Raw genomic sequence first — 21,007 nt, 5'->3', positions numbered from 1 at the left:
TTTCATTCACCCCTTATTCAGTATAGCTGTTCCCCATTTAATTCACCTGAAGCCAAAGAGGTTATGTCACAGCTAGCCAGACAATATAAAAACAGAAGTAGAAACCCTGGGCAGGTTAAGACCAGCATAATTTCAGTCCCATCCCTAATTCAGAATTCATCACAGGAGCTGTGTTGGACTACAGAAGAAGTGGACCCAGTGTCCTTAATTTAGTTCTGTTACCTCATTTAGTCCTTACTCAAGCAAAACCAAATTGGCTCCAGCTGCTTTGCTAACATTGGCAACAGCTGCTAAAACCAGTGTCATCTGGGCTGCCTCTGAAAGTTCAGCCAGACCAGAAGCCCAACAGTTCCTCTCCAAACTGCAGGAGAAATCATAGTGAGAACATTAACTGAGAACACAAGTTCATCCAATTCTGTACAGATCTTTTTCCTCTCTATTAATACAAACCCAGATATTAAGGGTTACAGAGTTAGGTATTTCCTGGATGATTCTATGTGACTTAAAAACAGACTTCAGAAGCAGGCTCCCCAGCAGAGGTAGAACTTCAGATACTCTTCCATTTTCCTGCCATTAGCTGTGACTGCTATTCTGAGCCCACCTGACCTGATGGCTTTGCTGCAGCACCCATTCAGTTTAGGTGCACCTTGTACTCATGATAACCAATAAATATATAACCTGTAAAGGCTGAATCCGTAACATCAAGCTTTACTTAGTTTCCCCATGAATAAAACAATGATTATTTATGGGGTTTTCCCTTATGTTGTCACGTGTTAGCATAGTAAGTTGTCTTTTGGCATCAAACTCTGCTTGGAAGCTATCTCTTCCCTCTTGCATCATGACTTCAGATCAAGAGCCATGTCTGACATTTTTAATGGCTAAAGCACTTGTTTCAAGAAGTTGAGAGAAATCAAAATACTGAAAAACAAATATTGAGTCTTCAGCTTTCAACTCAGTTCCTTCTCACACACAAAAGACAACCAGATGAGGGTATCTTTGTGTTTCTCACTTTTATACAGAATTTTTCTTCCCAACTGAGTAACACTGTCATCTATAATAAAAAAGTAATGGTCTCCCCAGCACAGCCTTATATAGTTTTTTGAGTAGAATCTCTCTCTAAAAATAGAAATCTCTTTGACATTGAAGCTCCAGGCAGCAAGGAAACTGTTGCATTTAAAGCTGGAGCTTTTGGAAAGCTCGCTCCGTATTTCCTTTACGAGTGTTCCGCACATGTTCAAAATGCATGACCTGTCCTGTCGTGAACTTTGAGCAAACAAGATTTTTGCAGCCAGTGCTGTTGCAGCAATACCTTCTTAGAAACAAGCAATAAAAAAAGATGCAGCACTGGCAAAAGGTGCTGGATTTACAGCTCTGCAAAAATAACACTCTTTCTTTCCCCCCCAAGACACAGCTGCCAACTTTTCCCAGACTGCCTGACTGGGCACAATATCCTGAGTTAAGCCCAACACTTGCACTGAGGACAACAGGACAGACAAAAACAAACAAACAGAAATCTCACACATCAGGGTAGCAGTTTTTTCCCATTCTCAGGCAGACATTCCTCTTGGGGCTATACAGAAAGGAAGGGCAGGAGGAATACAAATCCTCTTCATCCAGCCTTTGAAGATGTTGACAACTTGCTCTTATTAAAGTCAGGGACTAAACAAGCCAACTCTGCCAGCATGCTGGAATTGGAGACTGTAAGAACAGGAGGTCTAATTCCTGGGAGCACTAAGTCCAGGAGCATTAAACAGAGCTCAGCACCTCTGTGTTAGACTGGCCTCAGACACAAATGTGCAAGGACAACAGCCACAGTTGGACATGGGAGCCAGAAGTCTGGCTCAGCTTCCACATTTACTGTTGGAGTAAAACAGCATTTTCTTAGTGGAGTGGTCTGACTACTACTATTCATTTGCCATGCCAAAATAGCTCTTCTTCTGCCACTGTAATATTTCCCTGGAAGCATATATAGCATGAATTTGAAATTGCTGATACTTCCAAATTATTAAATGTGAGTGAGTACTGATCTTAAAATCTGAAGAGGAGATGGGGATATAATTCTAGCTCACCCTGGGAGAGATTCATTTATTATTCAGCCTTCAGTTCCAGGGCAAGTCTCATGCTCTACTTGTAAGATACTTTGTTTTTGGTCTGGTTGGTCCCACACCTGACTTACACAGGATTTTATTTAGGAGCTGAAAGACAGATCATGAATACTAATCTCTATGTCAATTTCATGAAACCTGCATGATTGTCACGTGTTCAAGAGCTGCCTTCACAAGAAAGGATTAAGGGGGTGACAAAGTGATCTTTTGAATAGAAATATTTATTCCTGTTTATAATTATCTTTGGTTAAAGCCACTTCAGATTAAGTCACTGAAAAAGAAAGATGAATTCTTGTGACAGTTTGCATCAATCTGTCTATGGCCATTTTAGAGCTTGATAAAACTGATAAAATTATAACTAGTCAAATTCTGGAAATATTCTTTAAAAGTTGAGACTCAGATAAGGAAATCTTCATGGCAGATTATAGGCTTTATTTTTTTTATTAAAAGCACAAGTTAAAAATCTTGCCCATTGTTGTTGCCCAGGCGGGTGAGAAAACCCACAGAGGGAATACTTTTTTCTCTTAATTCCCTGGAGGTTTTCAAAACATCTCTCAGGAATCTTCAGCCTCCATTTTCCCCATCATTAGGGCTTCCAGCACAAGCACAGAATCCTTATCTCCTCTTCTGGGAGGAGAAATAGATCACTGACCTTCCCAGGTTTCTGGCCTCTACCAGGCTAGGTTATCCTTGGTGTACATCCACTCTCGGAACCACCATTGCTCCTTTCCTGACCAGCTTTATTTGAGTCACCAGGGAGATGTGAGGCTGATGAACATCCAGATTTCCTAATGAGTCACAAAACAGGAGCTGTCCAGGACAGCAGCCAGACAACACCAGAAGGCCTTCACATGAACCTACGTGTTGGCACTCACAGAATATTCACCAGCTTTGGCAGAGCTTTTCCTCCTAAACACCAAGGTGGGTTGGCCTGAGACTGCCTCAGTTTTAAAAGGTTGTTTCAAAACATTACACCATAAGCATGAGGAATGCTAAGGGAATTAATTGATTCTGCATGCTTTCTTTGACTATTTGTTTAAATTGTGAGTCTTGGGAGACTTGTCTGAAACTCTACCTCATGGCTAAAGCTACTTGTCAATATAAATTTGTACACTACATGTCTCAGATATGAAGAACTGAGTAATTAGAGAAATGTCAAGGAAGAGTGAAAATTCAGTGAAACAGGCAGTTTTGAAAATTGTCAGTAAGAACTTTCCTGGGAAGTAGGGAAGCTTGAATCTAGATGACTTATTTTGAGGAGTGGAAGGAATAGATACAGTTCAAGAGAGAGCAACATGGTGGAGTTTCATGTGAAGCCCTGGTAAATAAATCTAGCAGCTTTCCCAGAGGACCATTTTTCTTTAGACTAATTCTAAGTTTAATTTAGTTGAACAGTCCAGGTAAAGATGACCACAAGCACTGGAAGCTGGAACATAGCCCCTGTATGGAGCTCTCAGCTAAGGCCATTGTTTGATTCATACTTTTCAAATGACTTGGAAGACTGTGCTTTCCTGTGAAGATTATTTGGCATTGAACACTTTGCTTGTGCATAACACAATAACTATTTAATGTATATTATCTAGATACTGCCTTTACCAGATGCTCATGTTATTTAGTTTCTTTGAACAATGTCTCTCATTTGTGCTAGTACAGCCACCAAAGCCCCCCTACCCCGTAATCTGAGATCTGGCCCAGTTGTGCTGAGCTTTGTACACACAGAAAGCTCCCACAATAAACATAGGGCCACTGCTTTCTCCACTGGGAGTGAGGCAAAGCTTCCAGTTACCTCTGCATGGTGTTGACTGAATTGCTGCCTCAGCAGTGAGGCAAGTAGCAAGAAATACATCGCTGGGCACACATTTCAGGATAACCTTGACATCACTGACAGTGATAGCTACAGCCCTTGCTGAAACAGAAACCTGTAAGATGGCATTTGTTCCTTCTTGCTGCCTTTGCTATTCCTTTCGGGAGGATGATCATATGGCATGCTCATGTATTTGCAAGCTCATGACATAATGTTAAGGGATTGTAATAAACAATACCATTTTGGGGAATAGACTGGGGAGACTGAACATTTTAACTGTCACTGGAACAGTTTTGCTTTAAGGATTAAATATGTTGTCTCAAATCCAGATTTGTAATGAGAACCCTCCTGTCTTTCCTTCTCGGCCTGTTCCCATCCCCCTTGCATCAAGAGAATTTGGGCAGGTGACCAGTGGAGTGAAAATGAGACAGGGGAGCCACACAGAACAGAGTAATTGATACAGGATATGAAGCTAGGAATGAGTGGATTTGACGAAGTGCACACCAGTAAACTGAGTGGCTCATTTGCCTGCCAGCAAGATGGATTTATAGGCTGTGTGTCACTAAGAAGCCAGTTATCCCCCCTACTGCTACCTCCCCAAAAAACCCTCATGCCCCTTGTGTCTGCCCGCAAAACGTTGCTTAATCTGAAAGACAAGTCACGAGTCAAAGCATCAAATTACACAAACATGCTTTGGACTAAACTGGGGAAAGTACAAAGACCTCCAGCAAACTAATTTCTTTTTCTTTTTTTTAAAGAAACTAAAGGGTTCAGTTACCTCTCACATACCTTTGCTGCTTTCTCCCAGCAGCCCCAAGTCTAGGCTAGAAATGTTCTCTTTGTAACAGTGTGCAAATATTATATACCCTCATTCTCTTAGCAGCAGGTAAGTACATCAACAGGTAAGTACTTTCAGGTAGCAGGTTTTGCTTTTTACCTTTCATTTACCTGTGATTTGACTGCAATTTTGGTATAAGAAAGATGTCCCTTTTCCTTCTGGAAACTCCCAGTGTATGGCCTTGGGACAGTACAAATACTGCAAGCATATTGCAGTTCCTCTGCTCCTCAGTGACAAGAGCTCAGCCCCAGTTTAGGCAGTGGATAGATTTATCACAAGAACTGTCTATTGTAGCACGTGTTGCCTCCAACTGTTCAGTAACAGATAATAAAGATATTTTAGATCTCTATTTATTCTCCCTTGACCTTATCATTGTAGAAATTCTAGTCTCCAGAACATAAGGTACACTGCTATTTAAGACTTTTTATTCTACTTTTATACCAAAGCACTCAGTAAAGGTGCTTTATTTTCTCAATCCCAAAGAAACATTGACAATGCAATTATCTCTCTGTATGGGGAGCAGTGGGAAGGAAGAAATGAAAACATAGCTACAGTGTTCATGGAGAGATCAAAGTTGCTTAGGACTTAGAAATAAGGCAGGAAGCATACAGCCAGTTACTGCTCAAGCAGTGCAAGAAGAAAAGGGGAATGGAAATAGAGCAGACAATGCACATCTGCCATACTCTCTACACATCTACCAAAACAACGGCATCATTCCTCTCCTTGTCACATGTTCCGCCGTAGCAAAAGTTCACTGTAAAAAGGTGAAAGCAGCACAACATTTTGGTTTTGACACATCAACTACAAGTATGCCATGGTACACTCCAAGAAGGGCTATGCACTGGATCTGCTGTACAAAATGGACAGCAGACTTTTAAGTGCTGTACACCCAAACTCACTGTTGGGAAATCTGCTGCGTCGCCAGCATACCACATCAATATTTCAGAGGTCATTATCTCATCTCTTCTTCAGCTGCTAACTTTGGATTCCTGCCAGAAAAAGGCAACCACCGGTAAGATGATACACCAGTACATTAGGCAAGGCTTTTGGGAATTTGAGCAGGCTTTTCTTTTCACTGAGATCAGTATGCTCTCTGGGTCCAAATGGCACAAGTGCTCTGTCAATATATAAATGGCCAAACAGGTTCTGTAACCCTCCCACGACAGAATGTGCAAGAAGTTCTGCCAAACTGAGTCTGTCAAATAGACACTGTGAAGAGCTGAACCTTTATGTAAGTACTTCTGACACTGTGGGAAGGAGGAGACAACAGTCACCAAACTGATCCAGCATCAAGTAGTATGATTTCACATGTACAGTGCAGCAGAAGAAATGGAGACAGAGTTAATCAAAAAGTAAACCAATCACTACCTGGTACCATATCTCCTCTGCAAGAATGTCCCATGAACTTTTACATGAGCAAACCATGATTAAAGGTCTGCTTTACCAGTGAGTTGCTAAGTAAAGCCAGAACCTTTGCAATAGGATCCATGGATTTTAAAGTTAAAAAGTACCTTTGTTTTATGTGGCTTGGCATCCTAGATCTCCTGTGTTGCCATAAACTACTATAATACTATACCAGCATTCAGTTTTTCCCATGATGATCTTAGCATAATCAATGGCAGCACTCCTGTGCATTCAAAGACTACTATCCTACCTCCCCTTCAGGAAAAGGCTTTTTGAACATTTAGTAATAAAACTATGTCTGGACATATTAACTATTTTCTCCTTTAATGTCTTTAATGTTATTTTGTCCCATAACCCATTTAGAAAGATAATTACCTTTACAGACAGACATGAAAGTGGGTATTTCTAGGAGGTTTCCTTTAAGACCAGAAGGAGAAAAGGATGGGCTGAACTGCCCAATTCCCAATATCATTATCCTGCTACCGGGAAGAATTTGGTGAGAGAAAATATTCTGTGCTTACCTTACAAGCCAAAGATACTTCATTATTCAAAGCTTCCTCTCAGGAAAACTGTTTGGGAGATAACTTAGAAGCATCTTTGTTTAACCCAGTTAATTAACAGGCATTTGCATTGTCTCACCAGTCTTACTGTGTAAATCCTGCATATAATCCCCAAAGGAGGGGACACAGAGACTTCAAGGTAAAATATAGAAAAGTAGTTTATACTCATACTGTCTCTAATCATATTATCTATATTTATAGTAGCTAAAGTCACAGCACTTCAGCTTTAGCTCTGGGGCAAGGCTTCTCATTGCATTCCCATACATTCAGAAGAGCTAGGGAGCAGCTGTATCTCAAAATCCCAGGCAACTGGCCCTGTCTGAAGCTTTTACTTTGTGGCTTTTACCCTGACTGATTCTGAAAAAAAGTAGCTTATCTGGTAGAGCAGTTCAGTCTGGAGAGGATGAGAACTGGAATCAGCTTGATGCAAAGTCACCTCCAGGCACCACAGATGCAAATAGCTCGAGCCACATCAGCAGCAGACTCATGCTCAAGTACAGGCATGGCTAATGAAAGCAGACTAAAATTTGGTATGCCAGCTCTAAAGAGGCCCTTTATAAGAGTAAAATGCATGCAGCCATCGTGGAGTCTGTATACAGAATACATACACCCAGGTAAATCCAACTCCATCAGTGACACTGTTACCTCAATAGCATTTAACCCATTTTGCTCAAAATGCAATCCATAAGCTTGAGCTCTGTCCTACAAAAATGCCTTCAGTTTAGACCAGAACCTGGTATTTCCAATGAATTTATGTGGATGCAAAGCAGGAGTTCTAGGCAAGAATATTTCCTAATTATATGACTTTTAAAACCTCTCAAGGAACTCCTCTGCTACCATTACTCAGTTAAATCTACAAGTGGCTCCAATTCCCTCCCTGAAGATCTGATGACTCTTTCCTTCTGCACATGGCTACCTGTCTACTGACATCTATTTTCTCTTTATAGACATAGTAAAACAGAAAATTAAAAACAAAAACGTCTTCCAGTTTTCCTCATTTATGGACACTTTTTTCCTTAAGACTCATTATTTATACAGCCCACATTATAACTTGTGATGGCAGTGCTTGGGGATGGATAAGAAAGTGTTAAGGTGGAAATACATTTGGATGTTCTCATTGTAAACCTGACTTAAAGCCCCTCCTGAAACCATGGAGAAAACAAGGGGATGTGAGCTTGTCCCTTCATCATCCCCTCTGATTTGGCAATAGCCCTGTTTACCAGCCTGGAGTCTCTGAGCTATTTAAAGGATCTATGGAGATCCCTAAAAAACCCAAGCACATTAGGAGGTAGGCTTAACTTACTGTACATTCCTTCATATCTAACCTTCAAAAAGCTCAGTAACTGAAGGCTACTTTTCTGTCTAAAGGACTCCTGCATGCATAACCATTGCCAAACAAGGCCCTAGAGCTTTATTTATAAACTGTGGCTGAATTAACTTGATTTGTAATTTCATTTTCAATTCCCTAACTTCATACAAGTCAAACTACTAATACACTAACATTTGTTAATCTGAGTGCTTCTGCTTCTTTCTCATAGCAAAGCATTGCTCATTTTATTAGAGTGACAGATAACTCTCAAATATTTTAAAATACATTTACCAGCCACTGCCCTTGCTGTAGGGTTTATAACAGAAGAGAAGAAGTGCCTTTTTTGGTGGGTTTTGGGATTTTTTTTTTTTAATACTATGTATTAAATACTGACCTTTGATCCCTCATCCTGAACTTCATGACTAACACTTAGCTAATCAATTAATGAGAAAAAATAACTTCTGGAAATTATGACTTAATGTCTGATAAAATTAAACTAAGTACTGAATATGTTACTTTATTTATGCTGGCCTCAAAACATATTTAAGAAAAACTTGTTAGCCAGATAAGTTTATTGCAGCAATTAACAAGGCAAGCCTTTAACTGTTGTAATACTAATTTGTACTTAGTTAAGTGGCAAAGCTGAGTTCCACTATACTTTGTGTACTTTCATGTGTAGTACTGTCATTTTGTCAGCAAGCAGAATACAACTTTCTCTAATGACTAAGATTTTTGATCACTTCTTCACTTCCCCTGTCTTTTCAATCACTTTGAATCACCATCTTTTTTATGGCCAGGACTAGGCGTATTCAAGTCAGTTGACTTCATTGTTATTTCTGACACATAACCCATTTAACTTGGATTCTTAACTTAATTATACTTGCTCTCAAAGTTAAGATATCTGACTGTATATTTAAAAAAAATACATTTAGAAACATCAGAACTGTATTCAGGGTGTCAAAGTTAAAGTTGCTTCTTTTAGAGAAAATATGACTTGTGAAAGGAGTGCATCAACCATTTACTGCTTTAATATTAGTACGAACATCCAAAGAAGCAGCAGGGTCTCTCCAGCCCCACCTTCTTGCATACTGACACCTATTTTCTCTGCTTCTTTACCATTTCATATCTCTGGCAATACAACAGAACAATTAAAAAACCTCAACACAAGGCATATTTAAACAATGCCACTCTATTAATTCATAGTTAGTTAGTTAGTTCTACAGAGTAAGGGTACTAATCCCAAGATTTAGTTTAATGATTACTTTAAAAAGTTTATTTAATAGAAATTTATTAAACACATTCCTGCATTACTGATAACAACAGGACATCAACGGGCACAGTTTGCTACTGTAGTAAAAATTACTGCTTTAAAAGTTGGCAAGTTGTTGGGTCTGAGAAGGTAACATTAATCCGAGGAATCATTCAGTAAGGGCATAACAGTAGTCAAAGGACATGTCCTTTGCTATTGCTCTTTAATCACCAGTTTAAAAGAAAACAAAAAAAATCACTGCTGGTAAAGTTTGCAGTTGACATAACTAAAAGAGTAAACAATAATGAGGATGGACAACTGATCTACAGAAGTCCCTTGCCTGATAAGCCTTGCTATTTTGGGCAACATAATTCATCACAGCAGAACACAAGGCCAGCCACCAAAGACCCAAGCCTACCATTGAGGACACACGTGTGAATAACATTCCAGGAACCAGCTTCAAACCTTGAGGGGCAACAGCAGCTCAAATGAGGCTTCAGGAATCAGACAGGATATCCAACTGAATAGGCTCTTCCAGAGGTAACCCCTTCAATGAAAGAAACTACTCTCTCTGTATGAGCAAGGTGCCTGAAATGGCAGGGAAGGATATTTTATTGCTACTGGCAGTGGCAATATTTCCTCTTCTGCTGTTTAAAAGCGGCTGGCAGACTGAAAAAGGATGAGTAAACAGTTCTGAAAATAACTCATAGTTTTGGAAAGCTTGCTTTAAATTCAGAATTTTGCAGTGCAAATATATGTATATTTTAAACCTACATAAGTCTTACTTTATTAGATACATTTTTAGGCTAAATGGACTGTGCTTATGGTCATATTGCTCATTTCCTCAGGCTGGTTGCTCAGTAAGGCTATACCTGATGCACAGCACTTAGAGACATGTCCCAGACAAAAGTTGACACTCCTGGCTCCAGAATGAACTAAACTCCAGGACAAAATTAAGATACACATAATCCTTAACAAAAATCACTGGTGAAGATGATGAAAAATGATGAAAAATCCTAATAATTCTTCATTGTGCCATTAGAGAACCTGGACTGCAGAGTGTCCTCAAGTCTATTTGCCTCACTTTAAACTACAACTCACTGACCTTGTTACCAGGTTCAACATACCTCAGCCCTGATCTGCTTATTACAGGGCTCAAACATGCACCCAAAATCATCAGCTGGTCAGCTGAGCCACAGTTGCTGTCTGTGCATCCACTTGCAGCCACAGCAAGTGACAGGTGCATCTACTCCAGATTTTTAGCTTCATTGGGGTAACATTTTTGAAGCAAATTTCTCAGTTATTCCTGATTTACCACACTTCGTTTCATAGCATGGAATGGTTCTGGGTTGTAACTGGAGAGCTTTCAGATTGAATCACAAGATTTCTGGTTATGTGGAAAGAGTATCCAGTTGGCAGAAGGAGACTTGATCTAGTTTAAATTAAAAGCACTACAGTGTACACAGGATGAGGGCTAGGCCCTCCCATCTGCTTTCTCTAAAAATACCTTTTCCCCACACTCACATGAGCACAGCCACTGTGTATCCGTCCATTCTTTACAGGTTAAGAAACTGACTGGAACTGCCATATGCTGTGAGCATCCATGGCTACTCCAGCCCCAGCAGCATCCCACAGCCACCACCAAAGTTCCTGTCCTACACTTTCCCCATGTACCTGTGTCTTTGGGAGGTGATCTCTCACCAGGCCAGCACAGCACCCAGAGCTTGCTCACTCACAGTTTCCACCTGAAGTCTTCACAGACCCTCCTGAGCAGCCTCTGGGCAGCCCCCAGTCCCTGCTGCCTCTGAACTGGTGCCAGGGATTCCTGGATTCCCTGGGGTGCTCAGATAATAGTGAACACCCCAGCTAAGTTTTTCACATAGCATGGAACAGTTTTCTACTAAGTTTAATATTTCTGTGGATGTGAGGAATTGCTCAGCACTTGATATTTTAATCATCAAAGGGCACTCCTGATAGCAGGAAATTCTGGATACAGGAAAAATCTAGGAATAAAAATAAATTACACAATTCAGGTACATTGAACAATAAAGTGTCCTGACTGAAGGAGAGCAGGAAAGCAATAGAGATAGCACCAGCTGAAAATGGGGTGCAGCTCTTCAAGGTACCCACTAGCAGCTGCTATCTTGACAGGTTCAGCACTAACAGCACCAGCCCAGTTTTGCTGTGTTATACTAGTATTGCAGGCATTGCAAAACAAAGAAAATATTTCCAAACTTATTTTTCTTGTGGTGAGATCCCATTCAAAAAATTTATTGGAAAACTCACATTTTTTCCCTCAGGAAAACTTCAAGTGCATAGGAGAAACAAGTACCTGAAAAAGCCAGGGCTGCACTATGAGGCAAGAGCAATCACTAGTTTTTTAACTATCTCTCCTGCTTTACAACCAAATATGCCTTGCTTTAAGTTCCCAGGAACTGGATAAAGGTTTCTTACTGTCCCCTGTGTGACCAAGTTGCATTTCTGCCAACAAAAGCAGCTTTTGTTTCCCAGTGGGCTCCTCAAAGTCTTTCTGCCAAAACTTTGAGAGAATACTGTCCACCCAACACATATTTTACCAGGGAGATCTTTCTTTCCACAAATCTTCTTGGAATTTTGTTGTTGTTGTTCTGGGTGGGTCTTTCTTCTTTATTATTTATTTATTTATATTATATTTCCCAGAAATCTGAAAAGTTTTGGTTTACATTAGTAAATTATTTATTCATTTTTGTGGGTGTCCAGTGAAAACAAATAAACAAAGCCAGAAACAATTACAGCTTGCCTGGCAAAGCAGTCTACATATTGTTGAGTAAGTGGGTGTTATGCTGAGGCTGAAATAACACAAATTATGATGGGATATTCTATCCTAAAAGCAAACTGCTATAATTTACCACACAATCTTCCCTTGCCTATTTTCTTCTGGGCATTCTCTCTTCCCTTTTATTAACCCAACAGAAACACCAAAAAAAAAGGTTAATACTGCGGTGATTTTATATAGACATTGTTCAAATTTGGGAGGATGTTTTTGCTTGCAGTTTCATATATCTTGGAATTGTGATCTCACAATAATTCATAAGGCAGAAAAAATGGACTGAGAGAACCTTTTACAAATTTTGAAAGGAAAATCAATCTCCTTGTCTGTTTTTTTTTTTCTTTTTTATGATACCAAGAAGTCCCTCAAACACTAAATAAAGAAAGAGAAACAAGTTTACTTCTCACAATCTATCATATCTCACATCATATTATTTCAGAGTTCACAGGTTTCTATAATGGATGTTTATAGATTTTCTGAAAAAGGCTCACTCAAAATTCTTCATAGCATCTACATTAAATATTTACATTCAGGCCAAGATATCTTGTAAAATTTTAATAGCATACCCTTCTATTTAAAAAAAGACAACACAAATGCTAGCTCTTATATGAAGCAAAACCTTCTCAACACTGTCTAAAGTGTCATTTCTTCCCAAGGCACAAGGATGTTTATGCTCTTGTCCAAGGGGAGATAAACACAGCAGCATACCACTCCATATATGTAAATGTTAACTCTGCAAGGTAGAAACTGGCTTCTGTATGTACCAGGCTTCTGTTCCTTCACTGCTCCAAGAGCCATAATGTGACATATGGGAATGTGTAAATTGAAACAGCAGAGATAGATGTGGTGGCCCTGTCACAGAAAAATGTGTGGTCTTACTGTTGTGCCCCACATCATCCTGACTCCAAGGAACTTCCTTTCTGAAATGTATCTTAGGTACCAGCCCAGTGGCTTAATAGAAAATCTAATTCAATTCCCTGAGTCTGCGGGGCAGTTCCACCCTCAGATCCAGAGTATATCAGAAGTAGCTTTCCTACAGTGAGTAGGGACTGAGTCTGCTACTGTGAGTGTGGTAGAAATGCTACTTCTCTAAAAATTTTCAAGAAAACACCCTGAGAATTAACAAGGGAAACACACTGAATGAACAACTGGATGTCGTATAAGACCAAAGTACTCACACCAAGAAGTAGAAGATTGAGATCAAAGAACTCAAGTCCAGCCCTTTTTTGTGTATATGTCATTCTAAAATAGACTTGTGCAAGAATCCTGGTTAATATAACACACTCTTTGCCAAATATGTACTTCAAAAATAGCCATCAACTGTAGGCATACCTTGAGTGGTGTTAGAGCTGTCTGGGTTTTGTTATGCAAAGACTGTGATAAGTTAAAACACACTGCCAGTGGAAAAAGGAGTGAAAATGAAAAACTGAGCTGCACAGGATTCTTGAATGAGAACTTAACAGGGAAATTTAGACCATAACAGGCATGCTTTAATAAATCAGGGCTCTTACTCACATGGATTTAGGATCTCCAGGCATGCAGATATCTATCGTTTGGAGACTAAAACTACAGTTGGGCATCTAAGGAAAAGGTGACCAGCATGTAGATATTGATACTCTGCCCAGAGAGGCCTGAATTTACAGACTGTTCTTTTACAATCTCAGCACAGATTTCAGCTCTTAGTAATCTTCGTTTTCAGAGAAAATAATGGGGCATTTTTTGCAGTTCTGCTAAACTGTGATCAATTGATTGTTGTCTGTCCCAAACTTCCATGTCTCCCAGTTTTGAAAGAATTAATCCAGCCTGTTTGACACCTAGCTCACAAGCTCAGTAAGCAGAAGGTTTTGTATTATTACTGGCCAGAATAGTATTAACCTCAACTGAGACAAGTTATTAATTTGTGCTACCATAAATTTGTTTATGATCAATATCATTAATCCTTTTGCACAGACAAAAAGCATGCTGAGGACATGGTTGCTGCTGTTTTCAAATGAACACTAATTGTGCAATTTGGAATTTTTCTTTGACTCATTGTAGGTTCGCAGCAAAAGCAAAGCAGCCAAGGCTGGACTGTGTGAGGGGGATGAGGTGGTGTCTATCAATGGCAAGCCTTGTGGAGACCTAACCTATGCTGAAGTCATTGTTCTGATGGAAAGCCTGACTGACGTCCTGCAGATGCTTGTCAAGAGGTACAGGAATGCTCAGGATTCTTTGGTGCAATTCAGTGAATCAGCTGGAAAATGCTGGCTTTGAACACAGACTTATACTGAGAGGTTTTGCAGACTTATACTGAGAGGTTCTGATAGTCCTGTTGTTAATGTCTGTAACTCTGCCTGGATGGAAAAGGAAGACAGAGAATTTGAGCTGAAGGAATTAATGTATATAACTTTGTGCCAGCAGCAGTCAGGCACAGAATTAATAGTACAGTCTCCAAATGTAAGTATTAATACTTGCAAGGTGTCTACTACCATATATGCATACTGCAGAGCCCTGAGTTCAGTTATTCCCTGCACCCCTTTGAAGCAGTGAAGTGTTGTTATTCCCCACAGATAGAGACGTGAGGCTTACATAAAACAAAGGCTGTATAGATGGAGAAACTGTGCTACACAGATAGGTCTTGATGATGACATGGCAAGTGGTCTTCTTAGGTGGCAAAATGTGTTAGTGGTCAAGAGGGGGAGAGGGTCTGGAAGTCATGAATTCTATTTCTGTAGCTGTTATCACCTCACTAGATGAGATGGGGGAAGTCACAGCTCTCTGGGTCTCAGTTTCTGCCTTTATAAAATAGTGAGAGGGAATTTCAGTTTTTGAAAATGCTTCAAGTTTCTTAAAGCAGAGAAGCTTCATACAAACTTACAAGCAGGCCAGCATTACTGCTGACTGAACATCAGTCTATTCCAATGCCTGCTCTGTAATTGCCATCAGTATAATAAAGGCAACCTGAGTTCAGAGCCACCTACAGGAAAGCACATTCTCCCCAGACAGTGAATTCAGACAGGATGAACTCTGAGTTGCCTTCAGTGAAGGTAAGAAGAGGAAGAAAAGTCTTGAAACTCCCACACTCCTTGTAAAGACTTAAAGCTCCCCCCAGAGCTACTGCAGCTCCCTCTCACAGGCAGGATCAGGAAAGGATCAGAATTCATCATGACAGCTACCAGAGCAGTGTCCTCAGAAAGGCAGAAAACAAGCACTCGTCTCTGGCTACACAGCATGTGGAATTCCTCATGGTTCCTGCAACCTGCACAAAGGAGCTTTCCTCAAGTGCTTAGCAGTTCAAAGTTACACTCTGCCATCAAAACTAGATGCTCTCAAGGAGTGCTCATTTTATTTATAACAGACATTTTGCATGGCCTGTGTGTACATGCTGTCTGGGGCTGAGTAATGGATCAGTGTGACAGGATCAGGGGGACATCAGGGGGACAGTATTAGCTGAGGATTAGAGCTTACCTTCCTCAGAGTGCACAGCTCCTGCTCCTGGTTCAGCAGGGGAGCAGCTGAGTGTTCCTCATGTGATAGCTACATTCTTTTGTTTTTAATTCGTAACATTGGAACTGCACTTGTAAGAATGATATTTGTGGCTGACCAGCTGTCTTCTCTTCAACCATAGAAATAACTCCACATACTTTGATTCCTGCCTGTTGCTGTTCCATAGCTGATATTTCAGTTGTCTGAAGGCCACAGGATGCTGCAGGTGAAAGGGACCCTCCATTGCCCTTGCTAGAATGCATGGTAAACAGCAAGGCATGTCCTGAAAATCAGAACCAAAACAGAGTGTTTATACCATGTAATTCAGTGTTTCATGGAATGAAACAATGTCAGAAATTATTGAAAATTTGCAGTTGCTCAACACTCTGAAAGTGACTAAAATGTTCTAAAGAAATTCACTGTGAGAATCTTTAAACTTCTTTTCATCAGCTTATCTCTTCCAAATCCCAGTCCTTGCTGTCTATATCTTCCCAGGTATGGGAGAATGGACTGAAACACTTCTCTTCCACTCCCACCTTGTTTGTGGGTACTATCCCTCTCAGCACTACCCCCATAAGGATTTTTCAGGAAGTGTCTTAGCATCCTTTGAGGGCAATGAGAAACAAATCCTTCCTTTCCTGAGTAGCCACTTGTTAGCAGCCATCTCAAGAAAATGCTGGAAAGCATGAGGAAAGAATAATTTAAGTGGTATTCCACTGGTGATCTTAACATCTAACTATCTTTTGTTAGCAGGGAAGAATATTTTCCATTGGAAAGCTCCTGGCTGTCCCTGAATTTTTTGCATGAAGGATGCGATTTTCACAGGCATTAATTGTTGACCTAATTCTGCTCTTACAAATCTTCCTGGGAGGAAAATTGGGCTTTTAAAATAGTTTTTAAAATGCTACTTGGCCTTTGATGTCTACCAAAAGTTTTCCCAATGCCGTGTAAGGCACAGGGAGTTAGTGACCAGCAGCAGTGCCCAGAAAATGCTCGGTTTACAGGATGAGAGGAAAGAGACACCCTGCAGGGCAGGCACTCCCAGATTCCGTGTGGGGGAGCATCTCACTGACCTTCCTGGCAAATGCTGAGCAGATGGATGCAGGAAACATGGAGAGAAGGGACAAACACCGAAACGCCAACCTGGCCTTCTCACATCAGTGTTAGCAGCTCCTGGGCTACTGCTGAGTCTGGAGAGAACATTTCTAGGGGGAAGAAGGGAGTGCTCAGTGCATGCCAACATGAAATACACCATGTAGGGAGTAAAAACATGAGCCTGCGACAAACCCTGCCGTGCTGACTCCAGGACTTCAGCTTCCTTCCTGGAATTACACCAGGGCTGTTGTTCCTGCAGTGAGCTGGAAAGGTCTGAAATAGAAACAATCATTTAACAAAAGAGAATCTGAAATTACAAAAGAGAAATCATACCCAGTATTCTGCCTTTTGACACAGGATACACAATTATGTCTATATAGAGTAGCAAGGGCCTTTTAAGGTGGAATTCTTTCTCTCCCACACATACACACAATCATTCAACTACTAATAAAGGCTAACATTTAGCTGGCCCAGCCCCCAGTCCATATCTTACAAGGAAATGTTTACAGATTTCTGTGATTTATCTGTGCTCGAGAGCAGTACAATTGATCATCCAAATAGCATCATCCAATGGGATCCAGCAGCAGTCACAAGGAGCTCCCTAAATTAAAATCTGTCTGACCTTTACCAAGCTCCATATGTGGTGAAATGGATCTTACACCTTTTATGCTATTTGAGGCAGACCCGGACTGCCACAAGCAGCAAGCTGCACGCCTAAAAAGCAAGCGATATTGAAGTTTCTTCAGCACACTGACAGATTCATTCCTTCCGCTGCTTCTTCCAACCTTTACTTCTAGGGGGTTTCAAAGTTTCAGAATAGCCAGGGCTGCTTTTGATTTCAAAAATCTCTGTAGTGCTTGATGGGGACTTTACTGGGGACATCTACCACTTCCCTCATTTGAAAAAGTGCTTTGCTACCTTCTAGCAGATAGAAACTCTAAATAACATGCTGCAGCCTTGCTGTGCACAGAAGGTTTCTCCTCAAATTAATAGTACTCAGTACAGTCAGGAGTACTGAAAGAAGGTGCTAGAGAGTACACCAGGTGTCCTAAGAGCAGTAAATCATCTTAACTGGGCCAGAGGAATTAATAGTTTAGAAAAAGGAGCTACAGTGACATATACTGTAGGTTTTATAAGTGAGAACAACATTTTCCAGTTGGAAATAGTATATTTTTAAATAGGTAGGAAATACTGTTTAGGTTCACTACCCTTTTTTGCTGGATCACTGGAATAGGCCCAGAATATTTCAATTAATCCATGATATATAAGGATGATGATCCTCTCAGGAATTCTTCAAATGTGTATTTCAAATATTCATTTCCCTCCCTCTTATCCAGTACTTCTCTATTCCTTAGAGAGTAAATGATTTGGGACAGGAACCGCATGTAAGGATGGTGCCTAAAATTGTTGCAGTAGTGGCTACAGAACCAAAAATTAACCACTCCTGTGGTGTCATACAAAGTCAATTTTCTCACAGACATGTGAAATATGAAGTATTGTCTCAAAAGTCTCAGAAGCATTTCTCTGGAAACCCTGTAACAGAAATGTGTCTGTAAAAGCACACTGATGTTAAGAATTATACAATTCCACATTTCAGGTTAGTAGTGGGGTAATAGTTCTACCAGAGTCATGTAATTTCCCTCTTAGTGGACTGTTAAGTTGAAAACTTTTGAAAGATACAAAGATGCTTCTATTCAAAATGTCTACACTCTGGGAAAATTCTTCTATTTAAGTGGACCTGCTAGAAGGTGCCACAATTAATTAGGGTGGAGAAATACTATGCAGAAATTGCTTTTGCAACTCTATTTACAATGGCTGTGCTTACAGAAGCTTAATTTCTTGAATTGTTTATGTATGTGCAGATCCTCCAGTGGAATAAATGAAACCTTGAATGCTGAAAGAGAAAATGGGAAGCACGAGAATATAAAAATTGAGGACTATGGGGAGAACACCACACTGCAAATGAACATAGCGCAAAAGATACCCCATGGAGATTTATGCATCACAGAGATTTACAGTGGGACTCACCATGGAGCAGCAGAGAGCAACACACACTTTGCTGAAACAAAACAAGAGACCACACAAAGCCACAGAATTCCTCCTAAAGTGATAGGCACCCCCAAAGTGATTGTGACAGATGAGGCTGGTGTCAGAGGGTCGGCAGAAGAAGGGCCAGGTGCTATGGTTGAGCTGCAGGTGTCCCTCTCAAATGATGCCCACAAGGCCACCAGTGCTCCTGCTGTGACTCTCTTGGGGGCAGAAAAGTGCCCCCCTTCAGGCAGAGGACCCAGTGCATCACAGGGCGGGAGCAGCCCCCTCATCGCAGTTCCCCTGGGTGTGAAGGAGGGCAACATCCAGTGGTCAAACAAAGTAGTCCACTTTTCTAGCAGCAAGGAGGTCAAGAGGATCCAAGGTGCAGCTCCATCTATCCCCAGGGTGGAGGTGATCCTAGACTGCTCAGACAGGGAGAAGGAAGCACCCAGGTCTCTGTCTGAAAGGGGGTGTGTTGATTCTCAAGTAGAAGGAGGGCAGTCAGAAGCACCTCCTTCCCTCCTCTCCTTTGCAATCTCACCAGAAGCCACAGTGCAGGGAGAAGACAGCAAGCACTCAGAAAAGGAACACAGACCTCTCAAGCACAGGGCAAGGCACGCAAGTGAGTATGTCCCATCTAATCATTTGCACTGCCTGGGGCCATCTTTTGCAGCTTTGGATATAATTTCAGGATTTAGAATGCATTAGAAAAAAATGTTTAGAGATTTTTTTTCTGCAGTTTTCTAACTTTCCCTCTCTCTCTCTCTCTTTCAAATTACGTTTCTGTTCTTGCTTTATGTATTTTTCAGGGTAATACAATGCTCCTGGTGATGAGCCGAGACTGTACCCATGCCTTAACTGTGCTGAATAACTTTGCTTATTAGACTTCCACTTTGAAATTAACTCATTACTTTGTCCAACTAAAAATACTTACATCTCCTGAAAGGGCTGAACTCTGCTGTTCTTCTAACTCATATTCAGTGGCAATCTGTAAAATATTAACAACAACAGCAAGTTGCTTGCACGTGTCTAAGTGAATCCTGTGGCTTTCTCCTTTTATAGCAAAAGCTTTGCATTGTCGTTTGCATCATCTAAAACCAAAGCTAATCCACTGCTTTGAAAAGTTAATAAAAAAGTCCAGCAGCAAAGCTTGATGTTGTCTGCAGAAGAGATTTTGACAGACACCAGCATGTGTATAACTGTTACATGATCCTTTTGGTTTTGTCAGCCTTCTCTAGACTGTAAAGTGAACATGTTATTTCTCCTGACTCCCAGACCCAGAGGTCAACTTCAAAAGGTGTCCAAGAAGTTTATATGGAAGCAAACTTGTCACTGGAGCCAATATTGATTAATTGGGTGTAGAAATGTATTATTTATTAATTAATCTATTTATTTCTTTGTTATTTTATTCATCTGGGAGTTTTCTGTTGGTTGCTTGCTCCTTCCCAGCAATGTGAAGAATCCTGTCTGGGGATTTAGTAGCAGTATGTCAAAGGTGCTTGACTGTGTGCAGTGAGATACTGTAGCAACAAACTATTTCATATGCAGTGTTGGAACTCCTCTGCTAACCCACTGCTAATTCCTCTGGAAGCATATTTTTAGCATCATAGCCATTTGTGTCTCTTTGGCAAGTGGATTAGGCAGTTACTTATGCCTAACTGTCTGTATGCAACCCACATATTTTGGGCATATTAAATGAAGTATAAAAGAAAAGTGCACATGCTTCACATTTTGGCTGCGAAGTCAGAACCAGCAGTGGGACTGTGCCTGCATTTCTTAGGGAATTACTTGCAATGCCTGTCTTAAAAGGCAAAAGCACAAAGATGAACTACTTTTTAAATTATAAACTCTTCTTTCAAGAAGAAGTCCTGTCCTTTTTCTGTGTCAACTACGACAATCTCAGTCTCTTCTAAACTAGTGGCAGGTCATTATCCTTAGGAACCACTGATTTAACACTTTTTTTTTTTTTTTTTTTTGCATTATTATTACTATATTACTTCTTCTTCTTCTTTTTATTATTATTATTATTAACCTGTCTACACATTAAAAAAAACAAATTGCCCAGCATAGTGAATGCTCAATGTGCAGCAAATATTATGCATGTTTTCTGCAAAAATAGAAATTATTATGCAGCATTTAAGTCTGAACTAGAGAAGAACTTTTATTATGGGTATTTGATCTCTTTAGCAGAAATTTTCTCTGTAAATATTATTCAAATTATATTTACCTGAATAGGCAGCACTCTAACACTAAAACCCATAGTTCTGGAAAAATACCTTCAGTGACCATTGTAGGCAATTCCATTGTCACAGGAACTGAGCCAAGGATTTTGATTCAG

The 21,007-nt window shown here is 40.4% G+C and overlaps 1 protein-coding gene and 1 long non-coding RNA gene across 3 annotated transcripts in view; one reads left to right on the top strand and one right to left on the bottom strand.

The window, feature by feature from the left end:
- Window positions 1-21,007, top strand: part of SYNPO2 (synaptopodin 2) — a 74,931-nt gene that overhangs the window by 37,839 nt on the left and 16,085 nt on the right. For both annotated transcript variants that reach the window (XM_053975903.1, XM_053975904.1), the window contains exons 2-3: window positions 14,116-14,267; window positions 18,501-19,291. In XM_053975903.1, coding sequence (XP_053831878.1) covers window positions 14,116-14,267; window positions 18,501-19,291 — 943 coding nt within the window. The remainder of the gene's footprint in view (window positions 1-14,115; window positions 14,268-18,500; window positions 19,292-21,007) is intronic.
- Window positions 15,704-16,975, bottom strand: LOC128806392 (uncharacterized). Its single transcript, XR_008436800.1, has 3 exons — window positions 16,831-16,975; window positions 16,617-16,748; window positions 15,704-15,826 (listed from the first exon to the last, which is right to left on the bottom strand). It is a non-coding gene; the product is annotated as an uncharacterized LOC128806392 (long non-coding RNA).

The sequence above is a fragment of the Vidua macroura genome, chromosome 4 (assembly GCF_024509145.1).
Source record: "Vidua macroura isolate BioBank_ID:100142 chromosome 4, ASM2450914v1, whole genome shotgun sequence".
NCBI lineage: Eukaryota > Metazoa > Chordata > Aves > Passeriformes > Viduidae > Vidua > Vidua macroura.
Note: the sequence above shows the minus strand (reverse complement) of the source record. Positions and strands in the feature narration are given on the sequence as shown.